The sequence below is a fragment of the Acinonyx jubatus genome, chromosome B1 (genome assembly GCF_027475565.1).
Source record: "Acinonyx jubatus isolate Ajub_Pintada_27869175 chromosome B1, VMU_Ajub_asm_v1.0, whole genome shotgun sequence".
Classification (NCBI taxonomy): Eukaryota; Metazoa; Chordata; class Mammalia; order Carnivora; family Felidae; genus Acinonyx; species Acinonyx jubatus.
In genome coordinates, this window is record NC_069382.1 from 169,628,013 (window position 1) to 169,647,427 (window position 19,415).

At 39.0% G+C, this 19,415-nt stretch overlaps 1 protein-coding gene across 5 annotated transcripts; it reads left to right on the top strand.

The window, feature by feature from the left end:
• The first annotated feature begins 4,183 nt into the window (after positions 1-4,183).
• Positions 4,184-15,698, top strand: TLR10 (toll like receptor 10). 5 transcript variants are annotated; one of them, XM_027055178.2, is made up of 5 exons: positions 4,184-5,526; positions 5,744-5,830; positions 11,562-11,999; positions 12,461-12,691; positions 12,803-15,698. In XM_027055178.2, exon 5 carries the CDS (start codon positions 12,866-12,868, stop codon positions 15,293-15,295), a length of 2,430 nt encoding a protein of 809 aa, XP_026910979.1. In that variant the 5' UTR covers positions 4,184-5,526; positions 5,744-5,830; positions 11,562-11,999; positions 12,461-12,691; positions 12,803-12,865; the 3' UTR covers positions 15,296-15,698. The 5 variants fall into 5 exon arrangements, with proteins under 5 accessions (XP_026910979.1, XP_053073435.1, XP_053073436.1 ...); XM_053217460.1 differs by having other exon boundaries at positions 11,562-12,691; XM_053217461.1 differs by having other exon boundaries at positions 5,744-12,691.
• The last annotated feature ends 3,717 nt before the right edge of the window (positions 15,699-19,415 follow it).

Consider the following 19,415-nt stretch of genomic DNA (forward strand, 5'->3'; position numbering starts at 1 on the left):
AACAGGAGTTCCAGTTTGTTGGCTAATTGTAGGATGGTCATTAATTAGCTTAAGGCTCTAGCCCTATTTGTTCAATATGGTAACCACTAGCCATATTTGGCTGTCAAGTGCTTGAAATGTGACAAGTCTGAGTTGAATTGTGGTGGAAATGTAAAACACGTAGCAGACTTCTAACATGCTGAATGAAAAAAAAAAAGAAGTATCTTAATAGTTTTTATATTGACTATATGTTAATATTTTGATACAATATATCAATTGATTCAATATATATTGAAACTAACTTAACCTGTTTCTTTTTGTCTCTTTAAATGTAGTTACTAGAAGAGCACCTGGGTGGCTTAGTCAGGTAAGCATCAGACTTCAGCTCAGGTCATGATCTCATAGTTTGTAGGTTGGAGCCCCATATCCGGCTCTGGGCTGACAGCATGAAACTTGGAGCCTGCTTTGGATTCTGTGGTCTCTCTCTCTCTCTCTGCCCCTCCCCTGCACACACTGTGTGTCTCTCTCTCAAAAATAAATAAACATTAAGCAAAATAAAAATAAAATAAAATAAAATAAAATAAATATGGTTACTAGGTAACTTAAAGTTACTTGTGTGGCTTTCATCATCTATATTCTATTGGACAGTGCTGCTCTACTCGTTGATCATGAAGTATTTACCAAATCTCTGCAAAGTCTTTCTTTAGGTTTCCATTACATATTTAGGACCATTCAATTTATTTGTTCAAACAAAAATGTTTTCCCTTCCTTATACTTGTCAAGTATAGTAAATGAATGATGAAGTATTAGAATTTCCTAACCATGTAAGAATTTTGTTACCTTTTATTTTTGAGAAGTATTAATTCAGAAAAAATACACTATGTCACTATTTTCTCTTACTGATATTTCTAACTAAACTAGAGGAACTTTACTCAACACATACTTAGTACTAGACTATGAGCTAGCCTGCGGTGGCTTTAAGCAACCCCAGTCTCTTCCTTCCACCAGTTGGAAGCCTTGAAATACAGGACTTTCCTACCTGCCCAGATCAGGGACCTAGGCCTTACCAAAGGCAAGATGTAAAATAGGCCAGTATACTATCAGATATGGGTCCTCTGCCAAATAGAGATACTCCATTTTGGAGCTCCTTGGATACAAAGATTCAATCAGATTTCTTACCTTTGGGAAGTACCCTCATTATGAGCCTCTGTCCTGCCCATAAGCTATAACACTAAGAACAGGCTGTAGTAAGAAATAGAAGCAAAGGCAGCAATAAGGAGAAGCTGGCAGTAGAAAGAGGAGCAGATTAAGAAAGAGGAAGAGTCAAAGAGAAGTTGACTCATTACTAGAGTAGAGAACAGCCTTTGCCCACTTTGGAAGATACAATAAGATGGTCCAACCAGGGCTACTGTGTTAGCCTTTTTTTTTTTTTTTATAAGTTCTCTGTGAGATCTGGTAGCCTTCCTTACTTCTGGAGTATCTTTAAAATAAACCTCCAACCACCTAAGGTAACAAAGGGTTCTCTGTTCACTGGAACTTATATATGAAGGATATCTTAAGAGGGGAAAATTATGTGAAAGAGAGAGTGTATGTGTTTGTATGTGTGTGTGGAGGTGTTACCATGGCAGATATCTCCGAAGCTCAGAGTAAGAGAAGAGGGGAAAAAAGGGACGGATAAAGGGGAAAGATTTTTGAAGAGAATAAAAAAAAAATTATACCCCCAAATTATCAGTGAATATGGTTTTGAGCTTACTGTTACTACTGCTAAGTGTAAATAAGGATTTAAATATTTAGAAATTCCAGATGAAGGCAGAGAGAGTAGTACATAAACTTTTGGTCACCTGGAATAGTAAAAACACTGTGGCCTTTGACTCAGACAGGCTCAGTTTTGAATCTTGACTCCATTTCTTACTGGATGATTACCTTGGGCAAGTTTCTTATTCTCTCTGGACTAGTTTCATCATCTGTCAAATGGGAATTATACGCAAGTTTTGTGGAGTTTCTGGTGAGGATTAGCCAATATCTTGTATGTAATACTTCCTATAATACTTCCTGTATTTACTTTAGAAAAGTAAATCAAGCTATCATGATGATGATGATGGCGATAATGACAGAATACTGCTTTAAAAAAATATTTATTTATTTTGAGAGAGACAGAGTACAAGCAGAAGAGGGGCAAAGAGACAGGGAGAGAGAAAATCCCAAGCAGATTCCGTGCTATCAGCACAGAGCCTGATGTGGAGCTCGATCTTACCAACTGTGTGACCATGACCTGAGCTGAGATCAAGAATTGGATGCTTAACCGACTGAGCCACCCAGGTGACCCCAGAATACTACTGTTTAACTGGGCTCCACTTGTTTTTGATAAGTAAATTAAAAAATAAGTAAAGAAGGGGCACCAGGTGGCTCAGTCAGTTAAGTGTCTGTCTGACTCTTGATTTCAGCTCAGGTCATGATCTCATGGTTAGTGAGATAGAACCTGATATCAGGCTCTGCACTCACAGCGTGGAGTCTCTGTGGGATTCTCTCTCTTTACCCCTCCCCCCTCTCAAAATAAACAAATTTTAAAAAACAAGTAAAAGAAACTCCATTCACTGGCAAGGCAAAGTGTTTAAACATTTTGAGCTCTGAAAAAGGAAGAATATGTCTTTGGACAGCAAAAAAATATATAAGTAATTTTTTCCATAAGAGGACCACAATAGAATGTGAGTGTCTTGATTATAGTGGTTTGAGAACTTCTGAAATGAAAGAGATTTTAGAGCTTAGTTTATCCAACAAACTAGGAATTCCCTCCCTGCACTCCTAATGGGTGTGCCTCCAGTTACCTATTTTTATAGACATGTTTGCATATGTTTAGTGTGCAGTAGACTGTTCATTTTCTGTTGTTGTTTTTCTCTATGCTGTTATTTATTGTATGGTTTCCTCCTAAAGTATGTGCAGAAATACATGCATTACATTTTTTTATGAAAAACCCCAATGTTATTATTTTGCTTTTTATTTTTTTTTTAGAGAGAGAGAGCACAAGTGGGGGAGAGGGGCAGAGGGAGAGAGACTCTTAAGCAGGCTCCATGCCCAGAGAAGAGCCTGATGCAGGGCTTGATCCCATGACCATGAGATCATGACCTAAGCCAAAATCAAAAGTAGTTGGATGCTTAACCAACTGAGCCACCCAAGCATCCCCCACCAATATTATTGTTTAAAAAAAATCTCATTTTTAAGATTTTATTTACACTAAATATTTAGGTGACACTGCTGGATATCACCAGTGAAGATAAAAACTTCCAAATGGATTGTCCACAAGAGGAATGGCCAATTAAAAAATGAATGATTATAATAGGTTTATGTATATATGAAATTGGGAAGGGAGTACATTCTTAGAACAAGAATTTTTTTTTGAAGTTTATTTATTTATTTTGAGAGAGAGAGAGCGCACATACAAATGGGGGAGGGGCAGAGACAGAGAGAAAGAGAGGGAGAATCCCAAGCAGGCTCTACAATATCAGTGTGGAGTCCAAGGAGGGGCTTGATCTCAACCACGAGATCATGACCTGAGCCGAAATCAAGAGTCAGATACTTAACTGACTGAGCCACCCAGGTGCCCTGATCTGAACTTTGCAGGAAGGAACCTTCAAAGTGCTCTAAAATGCTTTGGGAAACAATATGGCAGTTCTGAAAAAAATTAATCCAAAAATTGCCATATGATCCAGCAATTCCACTTCTAGGTATAAACCCAATAGAATTGGAAGCAGGGACTTGAACCCCCATGTTCATAGGAATATTATTCACAATAGCCAAAAGGTGAAACAACCCAAATATCCATTGATGGATGAGTGGATGAAGAAATATGGTATATACACAAAATAAAATATTACTCAGCTTTAAAGAAGACAATTCTAATATATACCACAACAGGGAAGAACAGAGTCCTGCCTTGCCATTCTTTAACAAGAGTTAGGAATAATTTTTTCTTTAACAAAACTTTCGATCTTGAAGTCAGAGTAAGAGCAGTTAGAGAAAGAAAGATACATAAAGGAACCAGAATGACAATGGAGGGTACATCACTGAGCCTTACCACCACTGCTATGTAGTGAGAAGGATTTCTTGAAGAACAGGTTTTGATCATGGAGGCCAGACTAGTCCAATATGAAAGGTGAAATGAGATATGTGTGGACCTCACTGTTTTCAACGAAAGTATTAGAAACCTTTTTGGTTTTTTTGTTTGTTTTAGTTATTACTAGACCAGAAAGGGTAACTGGGCCCCAAAGAACTCTCATCAAGGGAGGTGAGATTTCAGAGAACAGACTGGAATAATTTCCACCCTGCCACCCCAACCAGAGAATGAAGTCCCAGGAAGCTATAGAGATGTGCCCTCTTAAAAGGTTAGATAAGGAGTCAACAATAAGTTTAATTGGGCAATCACCCTTTAAAGACTGTGACAGTTACACCAGGTAGTCACGCAACTGTGGCCAGATTTGAGGCAGGAGGGCTGAGATGATGAGTGTAGAATGCTTCTAGCATTACCAGTGAGTTTTGAGGTGGCTCAGTTATTAGAAGACAGAGAGAGAGAAAGAGAGAGAGAGAGAGAGAGAGAGAAGGAAATTCTGAGACACATTACAACATGGAAGAACCTCGAAAACATTACACACTAAGCCAGTCACAAAAGGGCAAACATTGCATGATTCCACTCATATGAGGTGCCTAAGGTAGTCAAACTCCTGCAGAGAATGTAATAGTGGACCCCACGGGTGGAGAGGAAGGGGAATGTGGAGTTATTGTTTAATGAGTCTAGAGCTTATGGTTGGGAAGATGAGAAGATCTACAGATAGACAGTGTGATGGTTGCACAACCATATGAATGTACTTGATGGCACCACACTTAAAAATGATTAGGGGTGGGGGCACCTGGGTGGCTCAGTCAGTGAAGCGTCTGACTTTGGCTCAGGTCATGATCTCACGATTTGTGAGTTCGAGCCCTGAGTGGGGCTCTGTGCTGATGGCCTGGAGCCTATTTCAGATTCTGTGTCTCCCTCTCTCTCTCTGCCCCTCCCCTGCTCATGATCTGTCTCTCTGTGTCTCAAAAATAAATCTTAAGAAAAAAATTTTTTAATGGTTAGGAGAGTCAGGGTGACTCAGTCGGTTGGGCATCTGACTCTTGATTTTGGCTCAGGTCGTGATCTCACAGTTCGAGAGTTTGAGCTCTGCATTGTGCTCTGCTCTGACAGTGCAGAACCTGCGTGGGACTCTTTCTCTCCCCCTCTCTCTGTTCCTCTCCCACTTGTGCTTGCTCACTCTCTCTCCAAATAAAGAAACTTTTAAAATGGTTAAAATAGTAGATGTTATGTATGTGTATTTTACTGCCATTTTTTTAAAAAGTGCTTGAAGATTGTAATAAATTCATGCAACGTGTAATGCCAGTAGCATGCAGTAGGGGGCAAAGGAGCTTAAGCTTCACTGAAAAGCTTGATTCAAGCACGCCTGCAGCCAGTTCTGGTCCAGCCAACAAATCATCCACACCTGCAGCTTTGCTAGAGCCGCTGCAAGCCAGGGGGTAAGAACTATTAGCCTTGTTTGCTCTAACACTCATGAGAAAGAAATAAGGGTGGGATGGGTCTTTTCTAAAGAAGAGATCATTCGAACACATGTACATGGGAAAGTAGCCTTACTCAGATTTTTAGTATTTATTATTTTGCCTATATTCATCTAAAGATTAACAATTAATGAGTGATGTTGGGGCTACTGATCTAAGGACTTGAACTGTCTTGTAGGTGCTTGAGGGTTTGGATTTTCTTTCACTGGTCGCTGATTAAACCTGGTCAGTTCTTCTACTCAGAATGGATGATCCCATCCTTGTGGTGAGGTTTCTCCAGCTTTTATTTTCCTGTAGTACATGTTAATATCATCTGCTTTGGCTATTTAAAGCATATTTGTTGCTCCTTTACTAAAGTTCTGCATTTGTGTTTTATGTCAAAAAGTAGGAGCCCATCTAATAGATTTTGTACAATGTAGATATCTTGTTCAGTTTCCTGCAAAAGTCCACGGTGGCTGAAGATGGCCATGTGGCCGCTATAGAGTACAGGATGATTAATAGCACCTAAGCACCTGATTCCTAGAAGAGCTTTACCACAGACCACCTATACTGAGTGATGAATTGAAGTTCTGTGTACGGTCTAAGTTTTATTTCAGTTCTCATGAGTTCATAACTTAGGAATGGATGTAGACAAAGTCTCTTGAGCTTTGTGATACCTAGCAGAGTGACCTCTAGTAGCTGCATGCCACTTCAGAGAAAGGCGCACGGGGTGGGAAGGGAGGAAGAAGCCACCATAACAGCTATCCCTGAGAGTGGAATCAACATGGGTAATCACATCCTAAAAAACTTCATTTCACAGTTTGAAAAGCCTTCAATCTGGGTGCCGGAAGGGACTAGATAGGTCTGGGTTCACATCCATACTCTGTGACTTATTCACTGAGTTACTTTGGGTAAGTTACTTAACCTCTGAGTTTTGGCTTCTCCATTTGTGAAATAGGGATAAAAATGGCCACCATTTGGGGTGCCTGGGTGGCTCAGTCAGGAAAGCGTCCAACTTCGGCTCAGGTCATGATCCTGTGGTCCGTGAGTTTGAGCCCCATGTCGGGCTCTGTGCCGACAGTTCAGAACCTGCAGCCTGCTTCAGATTCTGTGTCTCCCTCTCTCTCTCTCTCTCTCTCTCTCTCTGTCTGCCCCTCGCCTGCTCATGTATGCGCACGTGCTGTCTCTCAAAAATAAACATTAAAAAAACCTTTTTTAAAAAGGCCACCATTTTGTTAAGTTATTGAAGGGATTGAACAAGATAGTGTATGGAAAACATTTAGCTCTATGCCAGGCACATAGGTGACACCCAAAAAATGTCATTCTTGCTCTTTCTTATGTTGCAAAGATTGTACAACATGCTATAGGTTTTAACCCTTTCTCTACTTTTTTGCATCACTGGGAAAAGAAAAGTTAGATGGTTAAGTATTCTTTGATAAATCACTAACAGTCATTTCATAGTGTCTTTTGATTTGGATTTTTAAATCATAAGCTATTAAAAGTCATTCTCTTTTTTACCTATTTTCAGCAGAGTAGTAATAGTAGGAGGAGTATGATAAAAATATGCAATACATATTGAATGCATCTTTCATAAAAATTTTATGTTATACTTTTTAAAATGTTGTAATGAAATGCCATAGTGCACATGCATTGACTGAGAGATAGTACCTTTTTATTTTCTTACATTAAGGAAAGTTCAAAAGAGTTAGTTCCTCTCCCTTCTTTAGAATAAATTACAGATGAGGTTGTGGTATTGGGTAGGGAGAAGAGGTGAGTAATGTATAGAGATCATGACACCTCCTTTCAGGGGATTCTAGAAGTAGCAACTAGGTTAGATATTGTCGCATTTTTCAAGGGCTTATAGCCTCTGAACCTAGGGGCTTTAAGTAAGCTGCTAAAAATTTAATTACTCTGTGAGATGATGATGTTAAAAACACTTTTGTCAGTTTAATGACTATAACTGTCAGTGTCCTGCCAAGCCACATTGGATCCTGAGACAAAAGCAAAATTCAGTAATACTGATCCTGTCTTCACGAAAATTTTTGATATTTTGTTCATTGTGAATTTTTATGTTAAAAGTAATTTTAAAATATTCCATTAAAACATTGTTTATCTTGATTCTTGAATTTCTTGACACTCCTTAAAATTTGTGTCTGAAATCACCCTACCCTTGGCCTAGATAACTGCTACCATTTGAATAAGCCACACATGGTAACAGTGATTTATATACGTGATCTCTTGTGCCTCTGCACAAAATTTATTTTATAGATGAAAAACTGAACCTTTCAGCAGTTAAATAAATAGTCTAGGTTAACACAGGCAGTAAATGACTAAGATAGGACTTGAACACAAATCTATCAGTCCCCAACACCAAACTCATGATCTGACCATCATGTACTACACCATATCAGGAATTCACAACACAAATTCATTCATTCAACACACATTTTTGAGAACATATTATGTGCCATCATGTGCTAAGAGATACAGAATTGAATTTATTTATTTATTTTAAAAGACTTTATTTTTCAAAGTAATCTCTACACCCAACGTGGAGCTCGAACTCACAACCCTGAGATCAAGAGTCACACATTTCAACAACTGAGCCGGCTAGGCACCCCTCATTCATAGATACATTTAAAGAGTATTTACTGAGCATGTGCTTTGTGCACTATTCTATTAGGTGGGGATACAGAAGTGAAAAAGCTCATCAGTTCCTTTCTTCTCTCATGGGTGTAAGATGTGGAAGAGACAGTCAATAAACAAGTGCTCTGTTTTGAAGAGAAATAAAATAAGGTGATGTGAACTAATAGCAAGTCTGGCCAGTTTAGATTAGGTAGATGGTCAAGTCAGGACTCTTAGAGGAGATAAACTTTTTTTTTCAAAAATTTTTTTATTGCTGAGAGAGAGACAGAGTATGAGCAGGGGAGGGGCAGAGAGAGAGGGAGACACAGAATTCGAAGCAGGCTCCAGGCTCTGAGCTGTCAGCACGGAGCCTGACGCGGGGCTCAAACCCACAGACCGTGAGATCATGACCTGAGCCAAAGTCGGAGGCTCAACCAACTAAGCCACCCAGATGCCCTTAGGAGATAAACTTTTTAAGCCAAGATCTAAATGAGAAGAGAGATCCAGCCAAGGAAGGGCTGGGAAAGAGTAACCCAAGGGAGAGGGGGGCAGGAAATCCAGTGCAAAGTCCTAAGGTCAGAGTGAGTATAGTTGTGGCCAGGGAGCAAAAAGAAGGACAGTATGACTGGAGTGTAGAGGGCCAGGAGAAGGGTGGTATGAAGAGAGATCCTAGAAAGAAGCAAGAGCAGCTCATGGAGAGTGTTATAAACCAATTTCAGGTGTTTGGGTTTTATTCTAAATGTAACAGTATGTAGTTAGGACATAGGTTGGCTGCTGTAACAAAATATAGTGGCTTAAACAAGACAGGGCTCAACAGAATGGTTCAGTCCATGTCAGTCCTTATAAGTAATTGATATAAAACCTAAACTGTGTGGCATTTGCAGACTTACTCATTAGGTTCCTTGGACTCTATGATGGGAAAGTTTAAAGAATTAGTATGACTTAGTGAGATATAATTTTATTATGATTAGGTTATTACAAGATATTTTGAAAACAAATTTACCTTGACTCACCCTAGAGAATCAAGGTAGCTGAGGGGCTAAGACACCAGGCACTGGACTCACCATCTATTAACTTTGTGACTCTGAGGCAGTCATATGACCTCTCTAAGCACCACCTTCCATATCTGTGAAAGGTAAACTGCGGTAGCAGTGATGCTGTAAGGCTGTTGTTGTAAGGATCAAGCTATATACAATTAGTATTACATAGCTCAATGAATGTTAGTGGTTGTTATTAAAAAGACATCAAGTGGCCACTGCCTCATTTGCATGACAGAGTCAGTAGGGAGTGGAGATGCTATCTGCCTTGAATAGATATAAATGTATGGATTCATCACCGAGGACAAGTTACTAAGGTCATCCTAAAGGTGGGCAATGGATTAATGTTATGGTACTGGTAACAAATTTATTTTCCCATATTTTTAAAGTCTGGAAAATTATCATGAACATAAAGTTGTATTATAGGGGCTCTTTTTTTTATGTTCTTATATTGATCATTGGATGCTATATTAAGTGTCATATAAAAAGGAGTGACCAAGAAAAGGCTACCTGGGATAAATTGGAAGAATATTCTCAGTGGAAAGGTGAAAATCCCAGGCCAGTTCCAGGTTACCATCTTCTCAACCCCATTCCCCACCCAGTGTCTTTTGTGCTTTCTTCCCCTGAGCACACAATGGACAAGGAATATCAAAATCAAAGTTTTCTCTTTACAGTCATGTCACAAGATGGTCAAGCATTTCTGTATCCATTTTTCTATATTCTACAAAATAGTTTTATAAAGTATTTCATTTTTAAGTTATTTTGGGAAATGTCCACATTTTCTAGAATTTCTAAACAACAACGACAAACTTAGGCAGGTTCTAGAGAAAGAAAAATCTAGATGAGCATGAGGTAATATTCCAGGTGTCCTCTTGTATGAGTTCTGCCTGTTTTGTCCCCCCACCATGCCTTCATACATATTATCTCATTTATTTGTCTTGAAACTCTGGGAGGGGAATACTATTTCCTGCATTTTACAGATGAGGAAACTCATGGATGCAGAATTCTGAGGACTTTGAGAGAAGAGTCAGACTTCAAGTTGTTTGGACACAGAACAGAGGCAATTAAAGAACTAAGTTTTTCATAATATTCATTATTCAATATATTTATTAAGTACCCACTCTGCTGGGAACTTTTCTGGGCACTGGGGCTATAGCAATGAATAAAACAGATAGAACTTCTGTTCCTACATAGCTTACATTCTAGTAAGGGGTAAGAAAAGAGAGTCTATAAAAAAATAATAAATGTGCATGTTAGGTGGTGAGAAGGGCTAGAAAGAAAAATAACTTTTTGGGGCACCTGGGTGGCTCAGTTGGTTAAGCATCTGACTTCAGCTCAAGTCATGATCTTGCAGTTCACGACTTCGAGCCCCACATCAGGCTCTGCTGATAGCTCTGAGCTTGGAGCCTGCTTTGAATTGTGTGTCTCCCTCTCTCTCTCTCTGCCCCTCCCCTGCTCATGCTCTGTCTCTCTCTGTCTCTCAAAAATAATGAACATAAAAATGTTTTTTAAAAAAGAAAAGAAACATAACTTTAAGATAAGGAGAATAGAGAGTGGGGAGTGATATTTTGTAGAGGGTGGTCAAAAAAGTCTCTCTGATGTGGTGATCTTCATGCAGAGATGTGAAGGGAGTGAGGGAGCATGCCACTTGTCATCTAGGGAAAGTGTATTTTGGAAAAAGAACAGCAAATCCAAGTTCAAAAATCTGATGTGGGAGCATGCTTGGAAAGTATAAGGAATGACCAGACTAGAGTTGGAGAAATGGATTGAAGATGTCAGCTGTTGCAAGGACTCAGGATTTTCCTCCAGTTGAAATAAGAAAATAGTGGAGGATTTTTACTAGAAGAGGGTCAGATTCTGATGTACATTTTAAAGATTCCTCTGTTTGTTGGGTGGAAATGACTGAAGAGGCACAAGGTTGATAGGAAAGACCCCCTGGGTCTCTATCAAGAAGTGGTTAGATTCTAATATTAAATTTGTAAACTCTTAAACTTTATGTCTTCCTACACCATGCACTGGGAAAACACCAAGGTGAGGTAAGTACCTTGGTGAGAGTTTTCCTGCTTAATACATGCGTGTATATTCTGCTTAATACATGTGCCCAATACACACCAACCCTCACTTTCCTCAGGCTGGTCACTCCCACAGAACAGCAGGAGGAACAAATGATATAATACTCCATGGGAAGATATGGTGTAGTGAGACCTCTCTGCTGTTCATGCTATCCCATTGTTCTGAGAAGCTATGTGTGTGTGTGCCCATGTACCTGTGCAGACATGGTGTATATATGTTGGCACTGTAGAAAGCCCCCAAGAAATGGAAACTGTTATTATCATTATTTCTCTTATTTGTCAGTGATCCAGATTGCTGTTGCCACCAACCTGAAGACATATGGAACCATAAGGACTGGAACCATTCTGTTTATTTCTGTTTTAGACCTTCCATGTGCATGGCTAAGCATTGTTGAAAATCAGATATTAGCTCAAAGGACTCTCTATGTCCACAAATGTAAAAGTTGAGGAACAATTCCTTGACGTTAATTCAGGAGCCCATAGTATTTGGTAATAACAAAGTACCTTCATTGAGAGTTTAAATCTTGCACAAAAACTGCACATAGATGTTTATAGCTGCTGTATTCATAATTGCCAAAACTTGGAAGAAACCAACATGTCCTTCAGTAGGTGAATGGATAAACAAACTATGGTACATCCGGATAATGGAATACTATCCTGTGCTAAAAGGAAACAAACTATCAAACTATGCAAAGAATGGAGGAACTTTAAATGCATACTAGTAAGTAAAATAAGCCAATCTGAAAAAGCTATATACTGTATGTTTCCAGCCAAATGACAGTCTGAAAAGGACAAAACTATGGAGACAATAAAAATATCAATGGTTCTAAAGGGTTGTGGAGTACAAGGAAGATGAATAGGCAGAGCATCGAGGATTTTTAGGGCAATGAATGTATGCATAATGATGAATGCATGCCACTATACGTTTGTCCAAACTCATAGAATGTCCAACACCAAGAGTGAAAAATAATGTCAATTGTGGACTTTGAGTGATTATACTGTGTCAATGTAGGTCCATCGATTGTAACAAGTGTGCCATGTTGCTAACTGGGGAGGCCATGCAGGTGTGGGGTTGGGGGGATATGGAAAAATTTCTATACTTTCTCCTCAATCTTTCTGTGAGCCTTAAACTTCTCTAAAAGAATAAAATCTTAAAATTTTTCACTTTCAATTTTCTTAAAGCCTTCAGGCTATCCAAATGGGATGCAAGGGAGTGTTGAATATGGCCTGGCAATGAAATTCCGAAGTTGAACTGGGAGAAAGGCACTTCTGCCAACTATTATATGTATCCCTTCTGGGAATTCTGACTTGCCTCAGTGATGGGGATATGCACAGCAACTGGCTTGGAAATCTGTAAGCCAAACTCTCAGATCATGTCACGATCTCAGATCATGTCAAAGACTCAATATACAGGTTAGAACTCTGTTCCAAACTCTTGGTGAATATAGTGAATTTTGGGCATCAAAAATAATCCTGTAGGATTTAAAAAATGACATAACCATTTAACATTATATATCTTTCTAGGATTTTGAACTCATCTTCATCATCCATATGAAGGAACCAAGTGATTGAATCCTTGGAATTACAATGACACTTATCAGAAGCGTTTATGTATTTTGTAGTATTGTTATGTCAGTGCTGGGCTACGCGTCAAAGCCGCCAGAAGACAGGGAATTGACAACCAACTGCTCCAACATGTCCCTAAGAAAGGTTCCTGAAGACTTGAGCCCAACCACAACCACACTGGATTTATCCTACAACCTCCTTTCTCAGCTTCAGAGTTCAGATTTTCGTTCTGTCTCTAAACTGAAAGTTTTGATTCTATGCCATAACAGAATCCAAGAGCTGGATATCAAGACCTTTGAATTCAACAGAGAGTTAAGATATTTAGATTTGTCTTACAACAGATTGAAGATTGTAACTTGGTATTCACTGGCAGGTCTCAGACATTTAGATCTTTCTTTCAATGACTTTGACAGTGTGCCTATCCATGAGGAGGCTGGCAACATGTCACATCTGGAAATCCTGGGTTTGAGTGGGGCAAAAATACGAAAATCAGATTTCCAGAAAATTGCTCATTTGCATCTAAATACAGTCTTCTTAGGATTAAGAAGTCTTTTTTATTATGAAGAAGGTAGCCTGCCCATCTTAAACACAACAAAACTTCATATTGTTTTACCAATGAACACAAATTTCTGGGTTCTTTTGCGTGACGGAATCAAGACTTCAAAAATACTAGAAATGACAAACATAGATGGCAAAAGCCAATTTTCAACTTATGAAACTCAACAAAATCTTACTTTAGCGAATTCCAAGACATCTATTCTATTGCTTAATAAAGTTGATTTACTCTGGGACGACCTTCTCCTCATCTTCCAGTTTGTTTGGCATACATCAGTAGAATGCTTCCAAGTCCAACATGTGACTTTTGGAGGCAAGGTTTATCTTGACCATAATTCATTTGATTACTCAAATACTGCAATGAGAACTATAAAATTGGAGCACATACAGTTCAGAATTTTTTATATTCCACAGGAAAGGGTCTACTTGCTTTTTACCAAAATGGATATAGAAAACCTGACTATATCAGATGCACAAATGCCACACATGCGGTTTCCTAATTATCCTACAAGATTCAAACATTTAAATTTTGCTGATAATATCTTAACAGATGACCTGTTTAAGCAACCTATCCAATTGCCTCATTTGAAAACTTTAATTTTGAAGGGCAATAAATTGGAGACACTTTCTTTAGTGAGTTTCTTTGCCAACAACACATCCTTGAAGCACTTAGATCTCAGCCAGAATCTGTTACAATATGAAAATGATGAAAATTGCTTTTGGCCAGAAACCTTGATCACTATGAACCTGTCATCCAACAAATTTGCTGATTCTGTTTTCAGGTGCTTGCCCAGAAGTATTCAAATACTTGACCTGAATAATAACAAAATTCAAACTGTCCCTAAAGAGATTATTCATCTGAAGTCTTTGCGAGAACTAAATCTCGCATTTAACTTTCTAACTGATCTTCCTGGGTGCAGTCATTTCAGAAAACTCTCAATTCTGAACATTGAAATGAACTTAATTCTCAGCCCATCTCTGGATTTTTTCCAGAGCTGTCAGGAAGTTAAGACTCTGAATGCAGGAAGAAATCCATTCCGGTGTACCTGTGAATTAAGAGATTTCATTCAGCTGGAAAAATATTCACAGGGCATGATGATTGGATGGTCAGATTCATATATCTGTGAATACCCTTTGAATCTAAAGGGGACTCGGTTAAAGGATGTTCATCTTCCTGAATTATCTTGCAACACAGCTCTGTTGATTGTCACCATTGTGGTTATCATGCTAGTTCTGGGGACGGCTATGGCCTTCTGCTGCCTCTACTTTGATCTGCCCTGGTATCTCAGGATGCTAGGTCAGTGGACACAGACATTGCAGAGGATTAGGAAGACAACCCAAGAACAACTCAAGAGAAATGTCCAGTTCTATGTGTTTATTTCATACAATAAACATGATTCTACCTGGGTGAAGTATGAATTAATTCCCAATCTAGAGAAAGAAGAGAACTTGATTTGCCTTCATGAAGGAAACTTTGATCCTGGCAAGAGCATTACTGAAAATATCACGAACTGCATTGAGAAAAGCTGTAAGTCCATCTTTGTTTTGTCTCCCAACTTTGTCCAGAGTGAGTGGTGCCATTATGAACTTTACTTTGCCCACCAAAATCTCTTCCATGAAAATTCTGATTACATAATTTTTATCTTGCTAGAACCCATTCCACTCTACTGTATTCCTACCAGGTATCCTAAGCTGAAAGCTCTTATGGAAAAGAAAGCATACTTGGAATGGCCCAAAGATAGGCGTAAATGTGGACTTTTTTGGGCAAAACTTAGAGCTTCTATTAATGTTAATTTATTAGAAACCAGAGAGATGTGTGAACTACAGACATTTGTGGAGCTGAATGAAGAGTCTCAAGGTTCTGTAATCTCTCTGATAAGAACAGACTGCCTATAAAAATCCTCCCTTCCCATAGGGAAATGGGCCTTGCATACACCATGGGGATAGAAATTGATACAGCCTTTATGATGGTTATTTGGCAATATCATTTAAATGAAAAATGACTACTTTTATGTCACTTCCTCGAAGGATTTCTAAGAATGTATCCTACAGAAATACAAGTTTGCAAAGGCTTCTATAAAACGGTGTTCATCCCAGAATTATTTGTAATACTGAAAAATTGAAAACAGCTCATGTTTCCACAGAATAAAAACGAATTCAATAAATTATAGTTCATTAATGCGATAAAATGTTACACAGCCATTAAAAAGAATGAGGTAGTTCTATATTTACTGGTATGGAGAAAATTATATTAATATGGTGGTTTATATATTGAAATAAAAGTCTAAATGAATCTATATTCAGTACTTTGGCATACTTTGGTATACTTTGGCGATTTCACTTTGGTGTAGTAACAGTGGTTTAGGCCTGGGAGGTTATATTACAGAAAACTTTTGGTTTCTATGTTGTATATTTCCATAATGTTGGAGTTGCTTAAGTGAATCTATATTTCTTTATTAGGTAGAAAAAACAAGAAAGATAATGTTTAAAGCCTATGCATCCTACTCATTTTGCTTGATTCTTCCTTTCTAGTCTCCCCAGTCATAGAAAGAAAACAAGCTTTTCTAAATTTTGCAAAATTATATTTCAAAAAATGTTACCTCCTTCATTAGAAAAATTTCTGTGACTTACCCACCTGATAAAGGAAGAAAATGGCCATGCTTGTTTAAGATCTGACACCAATCTCCTGTTACCTTCCTGCCTCCTATCATTGAGCCGTATCAAGTTATTGGCCCTTTTCCAGAACAGTCTCTTTCTCTGCCCCCAGACCTTAACATATTGCATGACTGACTGTACAATCCAAATGTCAACTTTTTTTTTGAAAACTTCCTCACTTCTAAGTATGATGCCCCTTGATTCTCCATAACACTTCAAATATATTTCTATCACAAACTGATCATATATATTTTTAAAGTTTCCCATTCTCATTAGAGTATGAGCTCCTCAAAGGCAAGGACAGACTTCCCTCTGCCCTTATATCAACAGGTGTTTACTCAGTCCCTGGTTCAGAGAAGGTGTCAATAAGTGTTTATGGAATGGATGCCAGGTAAGCTAGAGGAACTTAGCAGGGACTCAACCAGCTTCAGGATAGAAAGTCAGGGGAAAAAGGCAGAGAATCCAGAATTGAAGTATTTCTGAGTATAGCTTGAATTATGTGAAATTGCCAATATGTGGTTGCTCTTGACCTACAACACCTACTTCATTTCATTCAATCTAATAAAACTAATATCCTAAGTAGGGCAAAATTAGGCTCTGCATCTACCTTATTTCCTTATAGTTGTGATCTTAGGAATTTCTCATGCTAGCAGTCATTTGAGAAATTGTATTCAAGATGGTCAACTTGAGAGTATAGAGACAGGGTTGGGTGTCAATCTCTAAGCCATGTTGTGCTACCATTTGGCCAATGACCAGTCTACTTGGAGAAGCTAGAGCTCAGCAGCCTTGAGGCTGAGTGTCTCTCTTCTTCCTCCCTTATGAGCTCATGGTCTGTTTGGTAAAAGGGGAAACCCAAAGAAACCACAGTGCAGCAAGATCAGAGCATGGGGAGAATGCTTTTCCAACCAGGCTTTTTGCATCTGGGCCATTGCTATTAGTGTGATTCATGGCTTCTGGAGGAGTCAGACAGACACTGTATGAGTATTTTTAAATCTCGAGTAAATTACTCAGTGTGAGACATTTATCTTTAAAGATCAGTTAATTGAGAACATGTAGAGTAGGTAACATTAGTCCTGAAGTCAATAGGGTTGAGTTATTCCATGGTAGAATCCTCAATTTAATAATGCGGTTTTAAAAATAGATGTATTTTGTCACAATTAAAAAATAATACATTAGGTATACCTCTAGGTAACTTCTTGTTTCAGCAGCTAGACTACCATGAAATCTTACCTATCAGATCATTGTACTGTTCCAGAAACTTAAGATTTTCCAGAAAATTAGAACTTCCTAATTTGCTTGGTTTTGAGTCTTATTAGGTATATAATATTGACTCTTGTGGTATATAATAGAAAATGAATCATACATAGGTTTAATATTGGAACATGAGATTGAAGTAGCACCTAGCCTCATGCAGAACTGAGGATATACTTTTACCCAAGAAGTTTTAGATTTCATCGAGGGACCCACTCTCCTCAAGCATGACATTGATGAGGAAGTAAGCATACACAGACTGCATGCTGTAACAGAACCCAGTGTAATGAGTCTGATCATGTTTTGAAAATGATTCCAGGCCTTATGAAGTTGCAAGTTCCTTCCCATTCCCTTGCCATTTGCCAACCTGGAGCTTCTTCCATTTTTTCTCAAGGAGATTGAGCTCTGTATCAATATTGTTCAAGTCTTCTGCGGATTCTTCAGGATGCCTTCCCAACCACTGTGCATCTCTACAGATAAATGACACTATTTTCTGGGTGTCAACAGTCCAGTGTGGATAATGTTCTATATTCTATAAAAGTGGCAAAGAGGTCTATGATAAAATGGGATTATAATCCTCAAATTCCAAATGGTTTGGAGGGAGATGAGTTTTAAATCTAATTTATGGCAAATTTTCTCTGAGGTGCAACTCCTTCGTGTATTATGATGAACCATTCAAGAAAAGCATAGATTAGGAATGTAAGTCTATGAGTGAGAGTTTAGAACCTATCAGATATAACTCTCACTTTCAAGTGGGAAATTGCATCTTTGGAATTTTAAATGACTCACCTAAGCCTGAGGCCAAACATTGATCTTTTAACTCCTACACTGATGAGACTTTTCTTCCCAATCCAGGACAAGATGCCTCTTACTTTTTGTATTTGATTTCATCATTGTGATCCTTTCATTTCCATTCTCAACAACAGAGCCTTGGATTGGGCCCCTTGCATATCCCGCTTAGACTGTCCAAAATTATTTGTGCCTGGACTCTGCAGTGTCTCCCCACTGCCTTGGACCCCTTCCTCCATCCTGGCTACCAACTCTTTTGAAGGGCCTTTGTTGAATTTCTAAGTCCTTCTTAGGGTCTGGTACTACCAAGACTGGCAGTGTTCTTCAAGTGAGATATCCCTGGCCCAGACCCAGACCCATATGGATCCTGGTCTTCATTTGTCCCCCTCAAGATGCTTTCTGACCCACTGCCTTACACATGAAGTCAATCAGATATCCTGAGGAGCTCTAGAACTCATGTCTAGGGGGCCCTCTCAGAGTTTGGTTGTTGGACCCCAATTTGAGTTGGACAATCTGGCAAGCAGATCACTGCTGCTGGCTGAAGCAGTGTGGGACTACCCAAGATTGGGCCAACAGAATGGTGCTAACATGCTGATTTGAGATGACTCTCACACTGAACACAAGATGACTTCAGGGGTCAGGGCTATCAATAGTCTACCACCAGCCCTTAGACTTGAGCCACCAGTGTGGGCTTGTGTCTATCTGTGTTTTGACTATAGTGGCCCCTCTTGTCTATAGCACCATAGGATGGCAAGCATGGCAGCAGGTGTCTTTCACCCTGTACTCCTCCTCTTCCCCCAGCATCTGGCATCCAGGGTGATAACTGCCATTGCTGTAGGCTCTATGTCATGTGTTAGGCAGTCTTTCAAGGATGGCTTTTAATATTGAACACAAATGGGCCTTATAATCAATGTCCTCTTTTACCTTCCACTGATGTGGTGACATTGTGCTCTCCCTGTCCTAAGCCATGTTGAAGAGGGAAGTACTTATCCTGGAAGAGTGGGACTGTGCTTCTCTCTTCACACATGAACCCCTCACCGACCCTCCCCCACTGGTGTTAGTGTATGGAAGGCAAGGGTCCATTCAGCATCAAAAGAGCTCCCATTCTGGGAATGCAATGATTACTACCTCAATAGTTCATGGGAAGACAAGACTGGAAAATGCCTTGTTCTATGTTTATACCATAAAATTATGAATGGTAAACTTAACAAGACCAGAAAAGGAATATTGGTTCACATTGACCTGCATATTTTGGGGAAGGCTTGCATCAATGAAGCACAGTACCAACCATTGAGAAAGAGTCATTGGAAGGCAGTGTGGA

Coding starts and splice junctions, on each gene's coding strand:
- TLR10 (XM_053217461.1), top strand. CDS start 12,866: ATGACACTTATCAGAAGCGTTTATGTATTTTGTAGTATTGTTATGTCA.